This window comes from Alligator mississippiensis, chromosome 13 (assembly GCF_030867095.1).
Source record: "Alligator mississippiensis isolate rAllMis1 chromosome 13, rAllMis1, whole genome shotgun sequence".
Classification (NCBI taxonomy): Eukaryota; Metazoa; Chordata; order Crocodylia; family Alligatoridae; genus Alligator; species Alligator mississippiensis.
This window is the reverse complement of record NC_081836.1, coordinates 59,534,327-59,556,320: the sequence shown is the minus strand read 5'-3', so window position 1 is coordinate 59,556,320 and position 21,994 is coordinate 59,534,327. Positions and strand designations below refer to the sequence as shown.

Genomic DNA, 21,994 nt, shown 5'->3' with positions numbered 1-21,994 from the left:
AAAGCTGTACACTAGCATGTTGAGAGTCAGGAGGTAGAAGAGAGGGAGCTACAAGAAAGGACAGGGTGGACTAGAAATATCTCAAAGGACATGATAGTTCATAAGGAAACTGATTTCACAAAAGGATTTTGCAAAATGCATCTGATACTTCATATCTGCCCTAATTTTCATGAGTACCACCTCTGTCAACAGAATTACTCTAGGACACCTTCTCAGAACTGCAGCTCTCACTAAATATTTAATGTTGAACGTCGTAGACATTCTACAATACTGGAAACTCAAGTGCCCTCTCATTCATTAGACAAGCAATTATATTAAGTTGATGTTGGGCTAATTATTCTCACTCATGCTCAGGTGGTGAACCTGAAGTCTTATTTATTCTATTGACAGGAATCCCCCTTATTTTTTGACAGGAATGAGTCAAGAATATTGTCTTACCTTTTGCAGATACTCAAAGAGTTTATCTTCATTGGCAGTATGTTCTGATGATACTACTCCTGATCTATAAACCACAGTGTATAAAGCTTCTTCGTACAGCATTTCTACCTAGAAAGTAAGTATGTACAATATTGATTAAAAAAAAACCAAAAAACTTCCATCACTGTGGGGAAAAATATTTGTATCTTTTTCAAATTAGGAGTAATTTGTAGTCCAGCAATAAGAAACCCTGAGCAGTTTTCCATGGAGTATATACTCTCCAAGATATTTCAGCAGCTAAAGGGTTAAAAATGAGCTGATTTCCCCCATCTTTTGGGGAGCTTAATGTTACACTCCAGCCATTGCAAGAACAGGTAGACTGCAGATCAGAGAGAGAAAAAAGCTCAGAGGTGAAATGATTGGACACTTTCCATCAAGGGGGTTGCCCAGGAAGATAGAAATTATATTTCAAGGTTGTATATGATGAAACATGCTTGCAAGGTTGAAAGCAGTAAGGAATCAGGTAAATCTGGTGCAAAATGCTTCCCAAAGGGCCTCCCAGCTAGAACGCAGGAGTGGCAAGCCTGGGTTCTCCAACAGACCCAGCACAGAGATTATTAACTGACAGACAGACAGACAGACAGCTCAAACCTCACAGGGCCCGAGTCTTCTGGTTCTTGGATTTGGTACAGGCCTCTTCATACAGACTAGTCATACACTAACCCTAATCCTAGGAGACTGCAGAATGGGAGATAACCAGCTGTGCAGTAACATTGCCACGATGAATCTGGGGGTTACAAACTCAAGTCAAATCAGCAAGGGAGGCTGCTGCAAAGAAGAAAAAAACTCAAAAACACACAACAAAATGCAGTTGTGGATAGCATTAATAAAAGCACTGTATACAAGGCAGGGTTTTATCTATGATTCTATGACTTCTGGTTAGCCCTGAGCTGGAGTACTGTGTCCCATTTCAGGTACAATATTTTAAGAAGAACAGAGAAAATGGAGCAGATCCAGAGGCAAGCAACACGGATGTTCAGCCTCAGCAAGAGGAGGCTGAGGGGGGACCTGGTGGCTGCCCACAAGCTCATCAGGGGAGATCAACAGCAAATGGGCAGAACCCTTTTCTCCCCAGCACCACCTGGGGTGACAAGGAACAATGGTAATAAGCTGATGGAGAATAGGTTTAGGTTAGAGATCAGAAGGCAATATTTTACAGTTAGGGTGGCCAGAATCTGGAACCAACTTCCCAGGGAAGTGGTCCTCACCCCTACCTTGGGCAAATTCAAGAGGAGGTTGGACAATCACCTGTCTGGGGTCTTGTGAACCCAGCATTCATTCCTGCCTGTGGCAGGGGGTCAGCCTAGATGATCTGTTCCGGTCCCTCCTGACCAACCCTAGCTACTATGAAACTATGAAGGATGATAAAGCGGTTGAAAACAACCTGTAAGATTACAGTTTAAAAGAACTTAGCATATTTTGCTCATAAAAAAGAAAAATAAGGGGGGAACCTGATAGCAGCTTTCAAATATTTTAAATGCTGCCAAAAATTAGGAGAAAAATCATCCTCTCTTATACCAGAGGGCAAGATAACAGGCCATGGGCTTAAACTACAAGAAAGGCATATTGAGACCAAGCCTCAGAGCAAAATTCAAAACGTCAAAAACAGTTGGTAAATGAAACAAACTGTCCAGGTAAGTTGTTGAATTTCCTTCATTGGAAGTTTTAAAGAAAAGGCTGGATAGGAATCTCAAGTACAGTTCTGGAGCAATTAATCTTGAGTCTATGAACGATGCTGAACAACATGACCCTTGAGAGCCTTTCCAATCTTAGGATTTTGTGTTTAAGGTTTAAATTCTTTAATTCTCTTTCCTTTGGTTGTGTGTTCAATGAAATATTGGAGTGCTTTAATGGTGGTTCTTGCAATGAGAATAAGCCAATGCTAATGAAAAACACAAACCAACCACAACTATCTAACACTGTAATAGCAAACAATGATTTAAAATACTTTATTAACTTTAAATTGGACCTCAGACATCTCATTTCTCCTTATTACCAGATAAAGGCCAGCCCCTGCAAACACATTTTAATATATTCTTGCTGAAATCAATGAGACTACTCATAACTACAGTTATTCATATGCATCTATGTTAGCTGGATCAGGCATTTCTACAGAACAGGTATCCCAGTAGAAAGAAACTGTACAATGGCAGCTCTCACACACCGAAGTGTATAAGCCTACATAGACAACTCTCTAACAACAAATTTGTTAGAGACAGCAGTGAGTTACCAAGTGCAAAAAGTCCTTGAATATGTTAACCTTCAGTTGGGCAATACTAAAGTCAATTTTTAAAGAGTGGCTGAGCAGTCACTAATTAAATCACAACACAAAACTAGGGGCAATGGGAGTTCTTCCCCACCCTCAAGCTAATGTACTTGAACATAGTTAGAAATGATATTTTCCATTTTTGGCTTTGGGAGGGGTTTTTGTCTAATAAGTTAATTTTCATAACATATGCTTTGGGGCCATGCACTAAGGATTTAAACTAAAACAAAACAGGCAGACCTAATGCCCTGTCACCAATACTCTACCCTTTTATGTATAAATAAATCAAAAATCCCAAGGAAGTGACAAAAGGGGGGTCCATGTTTAAATGTTTCCACTCTCATTACCTCCTCCTTTGTTGGCTTCATCTCCTCCATGGCATGACTTTGTCTAACAGTCTCAGGAGGAGGTGGAGTGCTGCTGTTCAAAACACCCTACAGAAAACAGACATTTAACACAATATGTCACTTCCAACAAATTATGTAACAAAAAAGGAGGCAGAAACAGCACAAATGAAAAAGGCAAGCAATTGCCAAGTAAGCAAAAGATGAAAGAGTCAGAGAAACATGGGGTCACCCTGACAATTCACAGGTAGGCAACTCCCTAGCTTCATTGCTCAGTAACAGCCACGGACAAGACAGAAGGAAGTTAATCATATGATAGGGACTTTCAAATGCCTCTGGCAAAGCCCCTTAGAGAGACTACTAAGGAAAGCCTAAGGTAAAAGGTAAAGTTCTGTCATGACTAGGAAGCTGGCTAAGAGACAGAAAACACAACAAGACTCAATCAACATCAATAAGGCCACAAAGGACCTGTCTGCATGGGGAAGCTACTGTGAAATAAACTTGTGTTCTACTTAAGCAAAACTGTCGTTTCTCACTCACCTCCACGTGGACCGTATCATTCTGCGCCAAGAGTGCTTTTGTACAGTTTAGCTTTATTTAGAGAAAATATCTAAACCACCCAATGGCACTTGGTGCAGAATAAAAGCATCCATATAGGGGCTAGGGAGGAATAGCTAAGGTGCTTAAATGTGACACCCCATAGACCATTTCCTTCAGTTGCTTGTATTCAGGTTGCTCTCTTCGTATTTCTAGTTGGCACTTGTAGCCATTTTATGCTTCCAGTTGTGAAGATACCCCTCAGGTTCTTCTATTTCAGGTGCTGATACATTTCCACTCTTCTTCATTCTCTTTTCTACCCCCATCACTTAACTTTGTTGCCTGCCCATTGGATCAGTGTGGATTGACCAGACCAAGGTATCCAGGGAATCCTCCATAATGATTCTGCTAGGTGATCATCAGTTTCTCAAGAGCATGAATCTTCTCCTCCATCTGGTCCACTTGTACGTCATTCAAATGCCATCTCCTTTCTACCCAGGCAAAAAGCAGAAAACAGAACTATCCAGGGCAGGTCACAAACACCAAAAATTCAGACTCCATCCTTTTTCTTGGAGCAAAACAGTATCTATATGGTGAAACCTTCAAAGAATTTCCTACAAACTTGCAGAGAAATAATTTGCTGTTTGTTGAAACATTTGACCAAAGGCTAGTGTTAGCCATTAGAGTAGTCAAGCTGCCGGAATATGCTCAATTGTACATTGTTGTATGGAGCTTGGGAAGAGGGTTTTTTTTTTTTAAGCTAGTGCCAATTTTCCTAATCAATCATTCATATTTTCAGTAAGACAACAAGGCAGAACTTACCTCAAATTGTCCAGAATGCAGCCTAGATTCTTTTTTCAGGACTCTTTTCAGTCTTTCAAAAAAATCGTCATCTTCTGTATCCTTCCTAAAAGAAAAAAAAATCCTAATCTTTCTCTGTAACAAAATATACCTATTACTCCCCTAAATAACCTCATGATCAACTTGCCTTAGCCCTTTACTGTGACCATTCCCCATGTTGTGCCTCCCTTGTGTTTTTGATTTGCTGACTGTTTGGATGTGTTTGTGTGGTTTACGTGCCACGGATGGTAAGGGGAAATTTGAAAAACAGGAAATGCACAGCTAAGTAAAATGTTGCATCTCGAAAGATGGGCAGGCTTGTGCGTTCTTGCTTTCATGTCTTTTTGGCTGTCCAATGATGACAATCTGTGGAATCCCGAGAGGGGGAAGGTGGCAGATCTGAATCTCAGATCATTTCAAATGGACTTGGGATATTTAACCATCTAAGTGCTAAGGAAGCTAAGGCCAATGTTTGCTACAGTTGCTGTTGAAAATGTTAAATTTCTCAGACTTGCACTGAAGGGAATGAGGTTAGTTTCATGTGCCAAGAAATGCAGTTTGGAGGTAAGGAGGAACTAGCTTTGATTCCAGGGCAAACTAAGTAACTTCCTTTTAGAAATCCTTACTATGTTGTGAATAATGGATAAGATTTTTATGATGAGTATATTACTTATATATTTATGATGTTCCCTGTATAGGTTTCTTTATGAACATTTTACAGGTGGTTATGTGAAAGCAGGCTTGCAGCTTGCAAGTGTAATATCCACCCTTCATTCAGGATAAATGCAAGAAGCAGTTAACCTCCTTTTGATATTAGACAACTGAAGCAATAGAAGCTACATCATAAATATGTAAGTAATATGCTCATCATAAAAATCTTATCCAACATAGTAAGGATTTCTAAAAGAAAGTTACTTAGTTCGCCCTGGAATCAAAGCTAGTTCCTCCTTACCTCCAAACTGCATTTCTTGGCACATGAAACTAACCTCATTCCCTTCAGTGCAAGTCTGAGAAATTTAACATTTTCAACAGCAACTGTAGCAAACATTGGCCTTAGCTTCCTTAGCACTTAGATGGTTAAATATCCCAAGTCCATTTGAAATGATCTGAGATTCAGATCTGCCACCTTCCCCCTCTTGGGATTCCACAGATTGTCATCATTGGACAGCCAAAAAGACATGAAAGCAAGAACGCACAAGCCTGCCCATCTTTCGAGATGCAACATTTTACTTAGCTGTGCATTTCCTGTTTTTCAAATTTCCCCTTGCCACCCCTGGCACCTAAGCCACATAAACACATTCAAACAGTCAGCTAGCTAGAGGTCCAGAAGAATTTAAATCCCTCAAATGCCCCTCAAAACTCTATTACCAACATTAGAGAAAGATACTTCTGCTACCAGAGAAGCTATGACCTTCAGTTCAAAAGAGTGCAGCTCTCATATTTAAATATGAATACAAGGAAATGCTCCCATCCCTCAGAACAGTCACTTTGCAGCAGTGTGATGTCTTGTCGGTTCACAGCATGATGAATCCTAGTTTCCCTGACAACAGTGTTTCAGAGCAATTCTGAACTCACTTCAGCTCTGTGCAGGGTGCCTACTGCTTTAGTCACCAGTAACCCAGAGAAATACAGATAAAGAAGAGGTTAAGAGGAAACTGCCCAGCTACAGGATTTAGAATAGTGGGTCACCCAAGAAGAGCATCAGGTCTGCTTGTACCAATTAAATTTACCACAAATAGAGGAAGGCCTACAAAAATGATTAACTATCATCCTTTCACTCTGGAGTTACATCATCATTATGCAAGTCACAGGGGAAAGTACATCAGCAGACAGAAGACGCCAGGATCCAAGTCAGGACATCTTGTGCTAAATCACAGCAGTCGCACACTCCATCCTCCATGCCCAGTAAGTTCCACTAGCTGCTCAAAGCTGGGAGAGGAAAGGTTCAACTGCCTTCCCCTGTTTCACGGGTCTCATTCGGAGAGAGGCATTTAAGAATGCAGGAACTATGCTCCATAATTCTGACTGGCCTTGCACACAAGCAAAAGAGTGGATCCCTGCCTTTGTCACAATGCATACCCATACAGGCCAGTGAGACACTGCTCCAAAATTACAAAAAGAACATGAGAAATAAGAACCATCACAGGAAAACTTGAAAAAGCAACATTTACATTACATGGATGTTTGCACGAGTGACAAGTGAGAGTTAAATAAAGCTCTGAGGGTCTGCATTACCTCCTTCCTGTACAATAGGGTTTTTTTTTTAATGTTTACAGTGTGCACCTCATTTTAATAGAGCAGTGGTTTTCAACCCTTTCTCAATTGTGGCCCCCTAAAAAACTTATAATAGAAATGCAGACCCCTTTAGAAATTAGGAATGGAGGTGTGGACCCCTTTGAATTCTAAGGGGGGTATTCACATACTTTTGATTGATCATAGTCATTGTTTGTGAACCTCTTAGACAATCTGCTGATGCCCGGGGGCCCATGGACCACAGGTTGATAACCACTGTAAGAGAGAGAGATCATCTAGCATACTTCTCCCCTCCACTTGCTGATCAAATCATCTTTGTGACAGCTCCAACAATTATTTATATGGAAAAATCAATATCAGGCAATTAATTTAATGCATTTTTACATTTTCACTGCAGTTGATTGAGAAAAAAGATAGGCCACCACTGAGATGTCTGAGAGTTGACTGGACACCAGCAACTGCTCTATGGACTGTGCTGTTGCTGCACACATTTTGTTTCTTTTAATATAGATGTGCCACCATTAATATTCTTGTATCAAATTTTGTTTCAATAAAAATCTATTAAATTCTGTTAGAGTGTGTTTAGCTAGATCCAAACAGCACCAGAATTAGTACAATTCAATACTAAATTTTGCTGCAAATCCCTTACCACTTAGCATTGGGAAAATGCAGTTTCCACAAAACCCCATCTAATAAAAAGAAAAGATAACTTATTCTCTTCAACGTTGAAAAGCAATCACTTTTGCTTAGCAGAACCAACCATTCTATGGCAGAAATTCAGTTGTGGTTAAAGTAACATTTTGATTAGCATATCCTGTCGTAACAAACTGCACTTTTAATAGGTGTGGTAGTACTGGACTGATATCGTAGCCATGATGGTCCAGGAAGTATGCGAGAGAGGACTTTTTACTGGACCAACTACATAATTGAGAGAGATTTAGACAAGCTTTCTGTGCATAAAGGACCCTTACTCAGGTCCTCCGATTGTTTCCCCAAGTACCTGCTGTCTCCTTATCTTTCATTTTAAATTCTAAGCTTTCTGAGACTGGGACCATCCCTATTTGTACGTGCATTGTACATTAACAAGAACATTGTCAGTGCTTTACCAGCAGTAATACAGAATTTTGGTAGATGAATTTAGAACTTATAAAATAATAATTGTTGCAATACTTCCAACCCAGCTCTTCCAATGCAACTAAGCTCCAATCTCCAACAAGTCCTTAACCTTTACATTTCATTAAATAATCTCAAACCACTGGCAAAGGGACATACTAATCAACCATTTATTCATTTATTTATTGGGGGGGAGGATTTGTCATATTCCTCGTCAAATTAAATTAATTAATTCTGAATCCTCCTGAATGAGCAATACTCAATCGTTCAAACACTGTATATGATGCTATAACCGGCAAGTATCCTCCAACCCAGACTTTTCGGCCTGGGGCTTCAGATACTCCCAAATCTACTGACGGGTATCATACATGCAAGGCCCAAGCCCAGAGGCTTGGAGTTCAGATGGTCTCGAGTCTCACCTGCTCTTAACCAAAGGCCACAGGAGCAAGCTAGGAGGAGTCCCCCATTTCCCTAAAGCAGATGCGTCACTGAGCTCCTTCCACTGGAGACTGGCCAGTAGAAAGCTAGTTAAAAAACTCCTGAAAGGCGAGAGTCCTGTCTGCAATGCACTGGACAGGGGTGCGCCCTCCACTACACAATGTCACTTAAATCCATCTTGGCTTGGCTAACAGACCAGTGTAGTCAGCTTGGGTAACAGACCAGTGCAGTGAGACTACACTTGATCTTGGCCCACAAGAGACAAACTATGCATGATATTAATCCAAAGCTAAAAGGCTCATGATAATCAATACATACAACACAATGGAACAAAGCTTCATTCTACCATCCTATGAGCACCGCTCCATCTGTAGACACCCAGTCTCTATAATGTAAAGTGATGAGTACCTTGTAAACACCCAAGAGACACTGAGTTATGTTCTGTTTCAGGTTTAGCTTATAACCATGGAGACATATGTACAATTTTAGATGCTGAATGTAAGGTGCTTGTAGCGGGCAAACTGAGTTACACTCAGGCTTTTTAGCCATAGTCCAGGCCTTCCTGGAACTAAGCAACAAATTGAAGAGTGCCTTCTGTAGCACTGGAAGATGCGAGTGCTATGACTGGGCACTAAGCAAGCAAGGCACAACAGCTTCCCTATAAGGAATGTGCCTAGCACAGTGCTAGGGGATTTGTGCACTGCATAAGGAATGCTTGGCACAGAGCCAGGGGAGTAAACAATTTGGGATGAAAAAATTATAAAAGCAATGGGCAAACAAAGGAACACGTGTGTGTTAGCATGCTGTGATGCTGGGTCACAGCTGCTGGGTCCCTGTTTGAACAGCAGAGAGCCAGAAACTAAGATCCCACACACCCAGTGGAGGACTCTAAGCCTGGTATCCCCAAAGGTTGCTGCTGGGATGTCTAAGGAGCCACTTGCCAGGTTGTATTATGGGGAGAAAACCTGTAATATTGTCTAGGGGTTACTATTAAAGTTTGCTTGATACCACATCAGATGAGTTGCTGTGTCAATGCTTGGAGGGCTCTGGCAAAAAGCATGCTAGTAGTAACAGTGCTGTGCTAACACGTTTTGCAAATGGGACAAAGTGAAAGTTGTTGCAAGAATCTTACGTGAAAAATTACTGAACAATTATTCACGTGAAATTTCAACCTTAATGTTCCAACAACTGGTTTTCTGCATTTTGGGTTCTTCAGCTCTTATACCTGGGATGTAATGTGAGAAGAGGCTGGGTGGGTCTTATATTTAATTGTCTAGAATTTCCATGAACTTTTGATTTTTTCTTCACAACAAGTCGGTAAGGAATTTAAAAAATAAAGATATAATAATTAGTTATGCTGTCTCTAAACTGCTTTCTCACTGTACTTCTGTAATAACTCAAGAGAGCTGTAGCACATATTTCATATTAGTCTCATTCAGCACTATCAATTTTCTGCAGTCTCCATTTTTAGATGAATAGATAACAAAATAAAAGCAGGTTAGGTATTCAGCTGGTTTTGCTATTAAGACAATTTGGAGTATTTTGAGGTAGTTACTAATACAACAATTATTATTCACATATATTAATTTTAGGAAGACAATTGTTACTTACTGCATTGTACAAACTGAATTTATTGTTAGGTGCCTGCATTTTCCTTAAGAACACAAAATACTGCTTTTCCTATCCTATGCTTGTCCTAACAGATGAAAATTCAAAAACACATAGATTTCCCCAAATAAAGTTAATTTATAAGAAAATCCAACAAATTAGTTAAAATAGACAAACTGAGGGAAACAGTGAAAAGAAAATTAATAAAACACTTACACTCCTAGCAAAAGTATATGCATCTTAAGGAATAACAAAAGCAGTTTGCAATATCCTCTTATAGCACATAAGATCGTTGTTTTAGTCCGCTGATAAGAAATAATTTACAAAATATTCAAACAAAAATAAGGCTTATATCAAAATGATACTGACCTCTTTTCTCTTGAGTAAAAAGGACAAACTCCATTAGTTCCTCAAGGAATTTACTTTAGAGTCAAATGAAATTCTTCCTAGAGTAGGTTTTCCCTTCTTAGAGTGGGTTTTCCCAGTTGTCAGCTCAAACATCCTACACTGACAGACTTACCATTTTCCATGTCTAGAAATTGCATGATGCAGCCAGTCAATGGAAAGCATAAATACAAACACAGGCGTAATGCCAGTAGGCAACTTCACCTATTAAAGGCACACATCAGATTTTAAACAGCAGCAGCATATTCTCCAGTGACCAATTCCTCCACACCTACCTGACAGCACTTGTCATTTCACTGATCTCCTGTGCAGAGTCGCTGGCTGTTGCCACTGTGGTTTTATGATGAAAGGACTGTCGATTCTGCACCTGCCTCAGCATGCTGCTTTTTATCTCCAGCAGTGTCGACATGGCTGTTAGCCTGCACCAGAGCAAAGCAAAAAGGCAAACTGATAATAAGCTTCGCCACCTGGGCTTATCTACTATAGTAAGCCACCTACTGACCTGAAGGGCAGGAAGAAATATCATTTACTTAATATGAATAACAAAAACAATTTTGTTGGAAGCGTGTTTAAAAGTTCCATCTTTATAACTTTCCTTCAGTAGACCTGACTTTACAACAATATAATCAGAGAGGCTGAAAATATTTATTAAATATATTTTTATTAAATATTTATTTGGTTAGAGAAGAAAAACTCCAGTTTTATTCAATATACATCACTGTAGCAACTGATCAATGATAGCACTTATTCAGAATGCATTTGGTACTAGAGGAGTCTCTTCTCCACCTGGAGTGACAGCTCTTCAAAATACCTACTGAGCACAAATTGGTTTTGGCCATGATGCTGTTTCTCCCTATAGACTCCAGCATATTTACCAAAAACTACCTTAAGAAATGAGTATTTATGAGATGTATACATGTATAACACTGCCAGCAAGCTTGGCATTTTACAAAGGGGCACAATCTGAGGTATGTAGAAAACTATATGCTAGTTTGAAACCGATGCTATTACAGATGACACATTTTAGTAGCATTGAACTACAACACATCATTATAACATGCCTCACATTTGCCTACCAAATTGTTGACCAAACTACCTACTAGCTTAAATCTAAATGTAGTATGACATTCCTAGGACTCAAAAACAAATAAAGACTTTGACAAAAAATTAAGTTATTTCTAGGCTTCAGAAAAACTGGACTCAAACCAGTTGATCTGGGGAGGATGAACTTTCACCTCTGGGGAGTAAAAATTCAAAAAGGAAGAGGTCAAAGTCAGTCTTAACCCCCCCCCCCCACCACCACCAGACCTGAGAGTTTCAGCTTTGCTATTCAAACAAATAAAGGTCTCTTGAGAAAGTAAGATGTGCTACCAGGTACCGTAGTTCCCTCAGACATTTTAGAATACTGATCACAAGCAGATTATTTTGTAGAGGGTAATAATTATTAAAGGGAGAACAAGGAACTCTTTTGTAACCTGGTATAGGGGCATTATGTAGAAAGCCAGTTATCCACCAAAAAGAAACAAGAAGTTCACTTTCCCTTCAAAGCTTAAACTGCATCAAAAAGCTTCCCTATACTAATTTCCCTGTGCTCTAGGTATTTGTCCGTGTGGTGCTGAATGACACTGGGAAAAAGAGGAAAATCACTTCTACCACTAGGAAGGCAGAACATGTAAGGGTACCTGAATCTGTCAGCTAATATTCCAGGGTATTGTTAGATCAGATACCCTGGGCAGAGAATACAGTATATGAAGGCAAAGCAGGTGACTGCTACTTCTTAAACAAGGTATTTTGGTTTAACATCAACTTCACACAAAGCTCCCTCTGGGATTCTCTCATTCCCTTTAAACTTGCATAACTGCTGAACATTTTGGAAGAACTCAGATTTGAGAATCCTTCACAAATTAAGATAAAAGAGGTTCAGAATAAAAGTTACAATACCAACTGGGTAGAGGGATAAACTAGGAGGTAAACACAGTTATGTCTGAGATTAGAGCTCAGTTGCCAGTGTTCACAGCTGTCATGGTGTGTAGCCTCTCATCGCTGCAGCCAGGGACACTGGGGGCTACGGTGTCATTGCAGTAGGCTGGTATGAGGGTTTGACAAGTCAAAGGAGCCGTGCTCCAGTAGTACACTACTCTCCCTGTCCCCAGGAAGATGGGCATGGCTGGGGAATCTTCTGGCAAATATGGTACCAAGCGAAAGAGCTGTCAAAACAGCACTGAACTCTACTAGGCCTCTAAATCAGCAAGCAACACATACTTTGCTGCAATACAGTACAAGACTCATTGCTCAACAAACAACATTTTCTTTTAGATCCTTTTTCTCATGTATTATGGAAACCTATTTACCAGGGTACTTCAGAAATAAAGGGTAGCTGGTTCAGCAGATGAGAGGGTAGGGAATTCCAGAGCTTGTGACGTAGATGTGGAGTGTAAGGGGCGGCTCGACTAAGAGATGAGTGCACGTTTGCTAATCTTTGCTTATGGCCACCACCATGGGCATGCAGATGGAGGCTAGACCATGGAGGAAGGAGGAGCAGAACTCAAAAAAGGGTATTCACTCACATCTACTCATGTTATCAGCACCCAGTGCCAGGAATAAAAATAAATGCCAACTGTCAAAATCTCAACATATGCTAGCAGTTAACGAAAATATAAGCACACTTACTGATCTCTTGGTTACTATGCTCCCAACAGCACTCCCACTCACAGGGGACCTGGTTATCCTAGTTAGGTTCTGCTGGTCAGCCTCTCTGTCCTCAGGGTAATCCAGCCCCTCCCACGTCTGCCACAAAACCCATGGCTAGTTGCCGGCATCTCATCCCAAGATCCTGTTCAACTTCTCAGAGTACAAACGTGTGGGTAACCTATCACAAGGGATGCTGTTTCTCTCCCTTGCCTGTTCGTAGTCCAATTTCAAGTCTTTAGCGATGTTGCACCACTGCATGGCACTACTGGTGGCCCTGTGTTCCCATTTCTTTGGCTACAGCCTCAAATATCTCCAGGTTGCAGTAGTTGCAAGTGAGAGCTTATGGCATCTTCATTTCACCCCACAATACAAGCATCTTAGGGTGCCTATGCATATGCTCGTTGGCGTTCTACTTAGAACGCGGCAGAGTCGCATCACGTGTATTAAGCCCTTGCATGTTTTAAAATGGCCACGGGACCCTATCTAAACCACATTCAACAAGGTTTCGTTAAAGTGTCCCGTGGCCATTTTTACATATGTGGGGGCTTAATACATGTGACGACGAAGCGTTTTAATTAGAGTGGCTGCCTGGGAACCACTTTAGTTAAAACACCCCCCGCTCCACCTTCAGGCATGTGTATAGGCAGCCTTAGACCCCAGCACAGGACAGCAGCAGGAGCGACAATGAGGCACACAGACAGGAGGAGCCGCTAAGATGTTGATGACCGTAGTGTTTAAGCACAAAGAAGAACCTAGCTCCGTGCTAGAATTTAAACAAAGTGACAACTGCTGGCTTTGACCACACAGCAGTGGAGGGCACACAAGTTGCTGCTGTTGGGGATCTGATCTGGTATTGATAAAGGAAAATTGAGAAGATGAAATATTAATTGCACCTCTACCTGTGTATTCAAGTCAGTTATTCTGGACATCTGCTGGCAGTATGAACTTGGTGGCCCTGCTGCACTCGTTTAAAAAAATGGCAAATAAACAGACCACAATGATCTAAGGGAGGCAAGACAGAAGGCAGGATGTCTACCAGCACTGACAGATTAGGAATATACAATACATCACTTTCTCTTACTGAGGAGTAACAGGAAGGGACCAGAAAGAGCAATGGTAAAAGAGGACTCACTAGGTAGGTAGGGATATTAAGGAGTAAGTGGCAGGCTGGCAGATGAGTCAGGCTGCTCAGCTAATTTGTTGAGGCCAGTACACTGCAAGGAGTTGGAAAGAGTGGGAAAAAGCAGGCTGTGCTATGCTGCACAAACCCACATCCGATGGAGTTAAGAGGAACAAAACCCAGCACACTAAATCCTCAGGCTACCCTTACATAGTAATTAAACCAGTCACAAATATGAAGAATTTGAGCCACTTCAATGAGATATTTAAAATTGTTTTGGGATTTTGTTTTCAGAGCTCCCCTCAAAGAAAAGAGGGTTACAGAGCCTCTGAGTGGCAAAGCTCATGACACAAACCCCAGCAAAGACTGGCTAAGGGCTGTCCTAAAACAAGAGAGCTAGACATTCCCAGGTGCTGCCTCAGTCCGAAATGTAACAGGATCGTGCCTTGTGGGTCTTTACTGGCACTATCGTTTACCAAACACCATATTCCAAGTGAGGGAAAGGAAAACAAAATAGTTTTGAGGACCTATAAGCTTGTTGTTTCCAAATGGATGCAGCAAGGTACAGCAGCTATAATTTACAGAGAGAAGTGTTTGAAGGTGTTGCTATATTTTTATACCCCCCAAAAGTTAGGAATAATTATAATAATTCCATGTAGGATACATCTTGAATAACTTTACCCAAGAATAATTTATACTAAATTAATGATGATGTTTAAGTATATAAAAGAGGAGTATTGCATTTAGTGATTTACAATGTTCAGAGACTGAATTTCCCAGATATGAGACTCTGAGAAGCAAAATGAATCTGAGAGACTAGCAAAGATGCATAAAACATGCCTCTAGAGGGGACAGAACCAGAATCGGCAAAACAGAGAGAGGAGTCCGCTGACAGCCTGCCTTTCATCATCCATGCTATTCATAGATGTTAGGGTCGGAAGGGACCTCCACGGATCATCGAGTCCGACCCCCTGCATAGGCAGGAAAGAGTGCTGGGTCTAGATGACCCCAGCTAGATGCTCATCCAACCTCCTCTTGAAGACCCCCAGGGTAGGGGAGAGCACCACCTCCCTTGGGAGCCCGTTCCAGACCTTGGCCACTCGAACTGTGAAGAAGTTCCTCTTAATGTCTAGTCTAAATCTGCTCTCTGCTAGCTTGTGGCCATTGTTTCTTGTAACCCCCGGGGGCGCCTTGGTGAATAAATACTCACCAATTCCCCTCTGCGCCCCCGTGATGAACTTATAGGCAGCCACAAGGTCGCCTCTCAGCCTTCTCTTGTGGAGGCTGAAGAGGTCCAGGTGCCCCAGTCTCTCCTCATAGGGCTTGGTCTGCAGGCCCTTAACCATACGAGCGGCCCTTCTCTGGACCCTCTCCAGGTTATCCGCATCCCTCTTGAAGTGCGGCGCCCAGAATTGCACGCAGTACTCCAACTGCGGTCTGACCAGCGCCCGATAGAGGGGAAGTATCACCTCCTTGGATCTGTTCGTCATGCATCTGCTGATGCACAATAAAGTGCCATTGGCTTTTCTGATGGCTTTGTCACACTGCCGACTCATGTTCATCTTGGAGTCCACTAAGACTCCAAGATCCCTTTCCACTTCTGTGCCACCCAGCAGGTCATTTCCTAGGCAGTAGGTATGCTGGACATTTTTCCTCCCTAGGTGCAGCACTTTGCATTTCTCCTTGTTGAACTGCATTCTGTTGTCTTCTGCCCATTTGTCCAACCTGTCCAGGTCTGCTTGCAGCTGTTCCCTGCCCTCCAGCGTGTCCCCCCACTTCTCCCCACAGTTTTGTGTCCTCCGCAAACTTGGACAAAGTACACTTCACTCCCTTGTCCAAGTCGCTGATGAAGACATTGAAGAGTATCAGTCCCAGGACCAAGCCCTGCGGGACCCCACTGCCCACACCCTTCCAGGTCGAGACCGACCCATCTACCACGACTCTCTGGGTGCGACCCTCCAGCCAATTCGCCACCCACCGGTTGTTTCAAGCCAAGAAAAGACAGAGAATTCTGATCTGATACTTTAACACAGAGCTACTAGACACCTAAGATTAAAGTAAAATGCCACCTGACAGCCTAAGTTGTACAGTAGTTCTGAGGCAGGGGTGGGCAAAGTGCAGCCCGGGGGCCAGCCTGCGGGGCCCCTAAAAAATTTAGAAAATTAATATTAATCTGCCCTGGGCTGCCTGTCATGCGGCCCTCAATGGCTTGCCAAAACTCAGTAAGCAGCCCTCCGCCCAAAATAATTGCCCACCCCTGTTCTGAGGAGATACCAAAAGAATACATTCTCGGTTAAATGTTTCCATCTTAGGACCTCCACAGTCTCCAAGCTCTTTCTAGGATTTTCAGAAGTTTTTAAAGCTACCAACTTATTATCTTTCAAAGGATTCAAGGACAGACAGCTGGAAAAACCACAGAAATCTACGCCAGGCTTTGGGCTCTCTTCTGTAACCCAAACTCATGCTGTATTAACAACATGCTGTACTAACAGTCACAAGCAATACTTTGCTGCTTATAGGCAGGCACGGCTACAACCAAAACCCCAGCCCTTGCCTGCCTACGTCCTTAGATCACCATGGCTGCAACTACAAACCCTTGCTGCTTATAGAGTACTCTATAATTGTCTCTAAAAAAAATTAGATCAAAAGCTCCTAAAGACCTAGCCCTAAAGATCAGAATTAAAGATCTTCTTGTTGTAATTCCATACAAGCATATAAGGTAGGGCAGGATGGCACCTTAGAGAGTAACTGGTTTTGAGAGGCACAAGCTTTTGTAGGCAACAACATACTTCATCCAATGCTATAAATGGATTCAAACATGGCTACATTACAGCACCTCACCAGGCAATAATAGTTTCATAGTTGGTCGGGTCGGAAGGGACCTGAGCAGATCATCAAGTCCGACCCCCTGCCCTGGACAGGAAAGAGCACTGGGGTCAAACAGCCCCAGCAAGGTGATTATCTAGCCTCCTTCTGAAGACCCCCAGGGTAGGAGCGAGCACCACTTCCCTTGGAAGTTGGTTCCAGATCCTAGCTGCCCTGACCATGAAGTAGCGCCTCCTGATGTGCAGCCTGAACCTGCTCTCAGTCAACTTGTGGCTGTTATTCCTAGTTACTCCTGGTAGTGCTCGGGGGAACAGGGACTCTCCCAATTCCCGCTGGTCCCCCCTGGTAAATTTATAGACAGCCACCAGATCCCCTCTCAGCCTTCTCTTGTGGAGGCTGAACAGGTTCAGGTCTCGTAGCCTCTCTTCGTAGGGCCTGCCCTGCTGCCCCCGATCATGTGGGTGGCCCTCCTCTGGACCCTCTCCATGCTGGCCACATCCCTCCTGAAGTGCAGCGCCCAGAACTGGACGCAGTACTCCAACTGCGGCCTGACCAGTTCCGCGTAGGGGGGGAGGATCACCCCCTCGGACCTGCTCGAGATGCATCTGTGGATGCACGACAAGGTGCGGCTGGCCTTCCTGACCGCGTCCCCACACTGTCGGCCCATGTTCATTTTGGCATCAATAATGACTCCAAGATCCTTTTCTGCCTCTGCGCTGACGAGAAGGGAGTTCCCCAGCCTGTAGGTCTGCTGCTGGTTCTTCCTGCCCAAGTGCAGCACCTTGCATTTGTCAGTATTGAAACCCATGCTGTTCTCATCCACCCACCTGTAACCTGTCCAGATCTAGTTGTATCCTGTCCCTCCCTTCTAGTGTGCCCACCTCTCCCCACATCTTAGTGTCATCCGCGAATTTGAACAAGGTGTTTTTCACCTCCTCGTCCAAGTCACTGATGAAGATGTTAAACAGTGCAGGCCTGAGGCCCAAGCCCTGGGGGACCCCACTGCCCACGTCTCTCCAGGTCGAAAAAGACCCATCCACCACCACGCTCTGGGTACCAGGATAGAATGCAATTACTGAGTGATTGTTAAAGTGTGCACACGCACGTGTGGGTGTGTGCATGCACGCGTGAAAGATACTGTTTATAATATTTAATAGTTTAATTGGTAGGTTTTTGGTTTTTTTCCAAAATATGGATTTTATTGCTATGTTGGTGACACTCTAAATGCATGTACAGCACTAGGAATATGACCTTTCTGAATGGAATTTTTCTAATGATTGATATTTTGTATAATCTTTGAAAGAAATTAGTAGCTGACCAGAACTCTGTAGTTTAAGATACCAGTTTTTTCATAAGTGCCATAACATCACACACACCATATACATTAACAGGTTTATGAGAAACCATGTGCTAAAATCTTTGTTTATCTTAGACTGATATTTTCCAAATGACCTTTTTGATTTTATTAACTTTATGGAAGAACTGTACAACATTTCAGGTTTAAACATAATTATAAACTTTTAAAATAAAATAAAATATTTAAACTAGACAGTCTGGTTTACATACCTTACCTAACCCAAAACCCAAAAACAAAATAAAAGACATTTACCAGTCTATTTTTTTTAATAAATTTGTACAAATTGTAAATATACTATTGTGCATTTTTCCAACACAAGGAGTACCTGTAATAACTGTATTCATTTTGCCTAACTTTCCTTTAGAAAAAATAAATATTTAACCCCTTGTTGAAGGGCTCTAACACCACCCTTTCCAGGACTCTGAAATTTGGAATTAAGATGATCCTGAAATAAAGTAGATCCTTCTGCTGACCTCCTGAAAATCTGTTCAGATTCTGCAGAGCTGCTGGCTACTAAAAATGTAATTTCCTATATGTTTTGGCAAAAACCCTGAGAATGTTATCAGTACAGTGCATGTACTTACCGCTGTGTTGCATTCCAGAAATCGATAGCGTAACCTCCAAATGGAACTCTAAGAAAACTCCTTCTACATAAAAAATATCCTTTTGCTTAGGAAACATGCACTATGCTGGAAAATCAGGAGACCAGCTCTAGGCTCTTTTTCTTCTACTGGGTGGTGCTGATAATGGTACACCTTTTTCAACCTCGTTATTAAGTAAAGCCTCACAGTTTACAGACTGACACTGTGTCAAGCCCATGTCTCAGCCACTTCCATCTACACCACCTTATATCACAATTGCATCAACATATATCAGTGAAGCCAAATTTAAATGCATTTCCCTATTTGTCACTGATATAATTTTTTTTTACAGTAAAGCTGCACTTGATGGCTTTGTTTGGCATTCTGAATCCAGAGATGTGCTACTTGTTAATTGTCTGCATACTTCATGTTTTGCTTCTGACATATGTCAAATATCAATTTATTTCTGTTTGAATAATGATTTACCCATCAATTTATACGTAGACTTTCAGAGAAGGATGGACCTCCATGTTCACAACTGATGAAAGTACTTTGCATATAATGGTCCAATGATTGTGTAATTTGTAATAAGAAAAAGTTCTGCTGAAGTATTAACCAATACCTGCAATATATGCTGCAAATAGTTAAATATACTCTCCATAGGGTTGCTGTATAGAAAAATGTAGGATATTCTTTTGGAAAAAAATTAAAGAAATAATGAATAGAACGTTCTTTTGACATTCTGCCATATTGTCCAAATTACTTGTGTAAGTAAATTTCCTAAACCAAGCTTTTGTATAACCTGAAACGTATCCTTTATTGTTTAGCTTCTTAACAAAATCCTCTAAAGACATTCCACATTTATTTTTTATATGTATTACCTAACTACATTCATCCACAGAAAGTCTTGGTTAATTCTTAATGTAGGACTGAAATAAGCTATTGCTGGCCATTTCAAAATAGTAAAGCTTTTGAAATAGTCTTCTAACTGTATATCAACATGCACTAAACAAATCATGCAAACTGGTATAAGACAGTAAACACAAGAATTTACCCCAAAGAAAATAAAATAATTTTTCTAAAACAAGATTCCACACCCCACCCCTTATTAAAAAAAAAGCAAGATTTTCTCCCAGAGTTGTCAGACTGTTTGTGTTTTGTCTCCTCTGCATTGCAGATGCACGGCACATCTTTTTTCTGTATTCTAATACACACAAAACCAACGTAAGCACAGGGTTCCCATTATCTTAATGTTTGTAGGAAATGTGAAATACAGCCTGCAATGGGGAGCTGGGTCTACAGAGGTCACGCCGCCTCCCCACTGGCACTGGAATTGGGAAACCAGATTTTTAAATAAAAGCAACTAGAGTAATCGTTTAATAAGAGGCCACTATTGCTTAATCAATTAGCTGTATATAAAGATTATGTATTCTGCTTAAGTGCAAAGCCTTGGGATTGAAACAAAATTCACGCGCTTACCTAGAGCATGCAATTATCCAAACTTAACATAGCAGCGCTCATTAAGTGCGGAGTCATGTCAGTAGGGGTTTAGGTTGTAGCCGTGTTGGTCTAAGGATATAGGCAGACAAGGTTCCTTGGGTGAATTTGATATCTTTTATTAGACCAACCCAAATGGTTGGAGAACAGTTATTAAGCAAGCTTTCGGGTTCAAAAACCCTCTGTCAGTGATGTCAGTGGCAGTAAGCCCTGAAATGGACCGTCCCTATCGTTTCCAAGGCTTCAACACTCAGAGCAGCCGTTAGAAGCCTTGAATCGAGTGAGGTGCGAGGCTGCAGCAGTAAGTTTTGAACAACCTGAATCTTTAGGTTTCACAAGGCAGCAGCTGTGTAAGAAACAGCCTCATTTGTTACTCTGTACAGCGCCCTCTCACCCGCCAGGCAGCCGACGCAGCAAGCCAGGCAGGTACCCTGTGACCAAACCAGCCAGACCTAGATAAAACCCGCGCATCCCAACGCCGAGGCACAGAAGGGGTCTGAACTCAGAGCACAGACCTCCCCTCCACTCCGGCGTTTCCTACCGTGCGAGTGTTTAACGCTGCAGCCTTAACACGGGCCTGTCTTTCACACGAGCGTGTAAGGAATACACAATGCACTGGAGGGCATCTGCGCTGCAGCCCCGCGGCTCCCACCGCCTGCAGCCGTGGGGGGAGGCGGCGGCGCCGAGCCGCGGAGAAGAGCTGCTCGTGCTCCTGTGGCGGCGGCGGCGAGGCGTGCGGGCAGCCGGGCCAAGGGGTCGCCCTGAACCTCTCGTCTGCGCCCGAAGGCACCACCACATCCTGAGCCAAGCGGGGATGTCAAGCCCCCCCCCCAGGGCGGGCGGCGGCGGCTGTGCCCGGCCGGGTTTGGCGCCCACCTGTGGGGCCGGGTGCCCGGGTCTGGCCGCCCCGGGCCGGAGGGCGGGACCTGGCGTTTCTGACGTCCCGGCTGCTCCAGCCCAAGGGGTCGTGTCCGCGCCCTCCTTCCCCAGCACGCCCAGGCACGCGGCGGCCCGGGCAACACCCCGCCGCGCCGGCGGCGACACGGGCCGGGCACCGCGGACCCCCCGCCCCGCCCCGCCCCGCCCCCCTCCTCCTCGGAGCCGCCTCTCGCCCGCCCGCCCGGCCGCCCGCACAGCTCGTCCCCGGCCTGCGGCAGCGCCCGCCCCGCCCCGCCCCGCCGCGCCGCCCGCACCAGCCCTACCTGTCGCCGCGGCTGCAGACCAGACCAGGCGGCGGCGGCGGCGGGAGGCTCCGCCCGCGGGTCCCTGCGGGGCGGGGCCTTCGCCGCTCCAGAGCCCAGGGGGCGGGCGCGGCTCGCTCACCCACTCACGGACGGGCGGACTGACGGCCGGGGCCGCTAGTGAGGAGCGCCCGGCCCGGCCCGGCCCGGCCCCGCGCCGCGCGCAGGACCTCGGGTGCGGGTGCGGGTGCAGGGCCAGACCAACCACGCCCCGCCCCGCCCTCACCTCGCCGGCCCGTCCCGCGGCTCCGAGCAACCCCCGCGGCGCAGGCCGCCCTCGCCCTCGCCCTCGCCCTCACCTCAGGCGGTGGCGGCGATGGCGGCCCGCCCGTGCCAGCGCCTAGCAGCGCCCGCGCATCTCGCCAGCCTGGGTTTGCAAAGCAGACTGGAGCGACGTTGC

The 21,994-nt window shown here is 43.6% G+C and overlaps 1 protein-coding gene across 1 annotated transcript in view; it reads right to left on the bottom strand.

The window, feature by feature from the left end:
- Positions 1-21,994, bottom strand: part of BAIAP3 (BAI1 associated protein 3) — a 71,643-nt gene extending 49,649 nt beyond the window's left edge. Inside the window, exons 1-5 of the mRNA XM_059716777.1 lie at positions 21,894-21,994; positions 10,557-10,700; positions 4,447-4,531; positions 3,091-3,177; positions 439-546 (exon numbers count right to left, since the gene is read on the bottom strand). Of these exons, the coding sequence (XP_059572760.1) occupies positions 439-546; positions 3,091-3,177; positions 4,447-4,531; positions 10,557-10,690 (414 nt within the window). The 5' untranslated portion in view covers positions 10,691-10,700; positions 21,894-21,994. The remainder of the gene's footprint in view (positions 1-438; positions 547-3,090; positions 3,178-4,446; positions 4,532-10,556; positions 10,701-21,893) is intronic.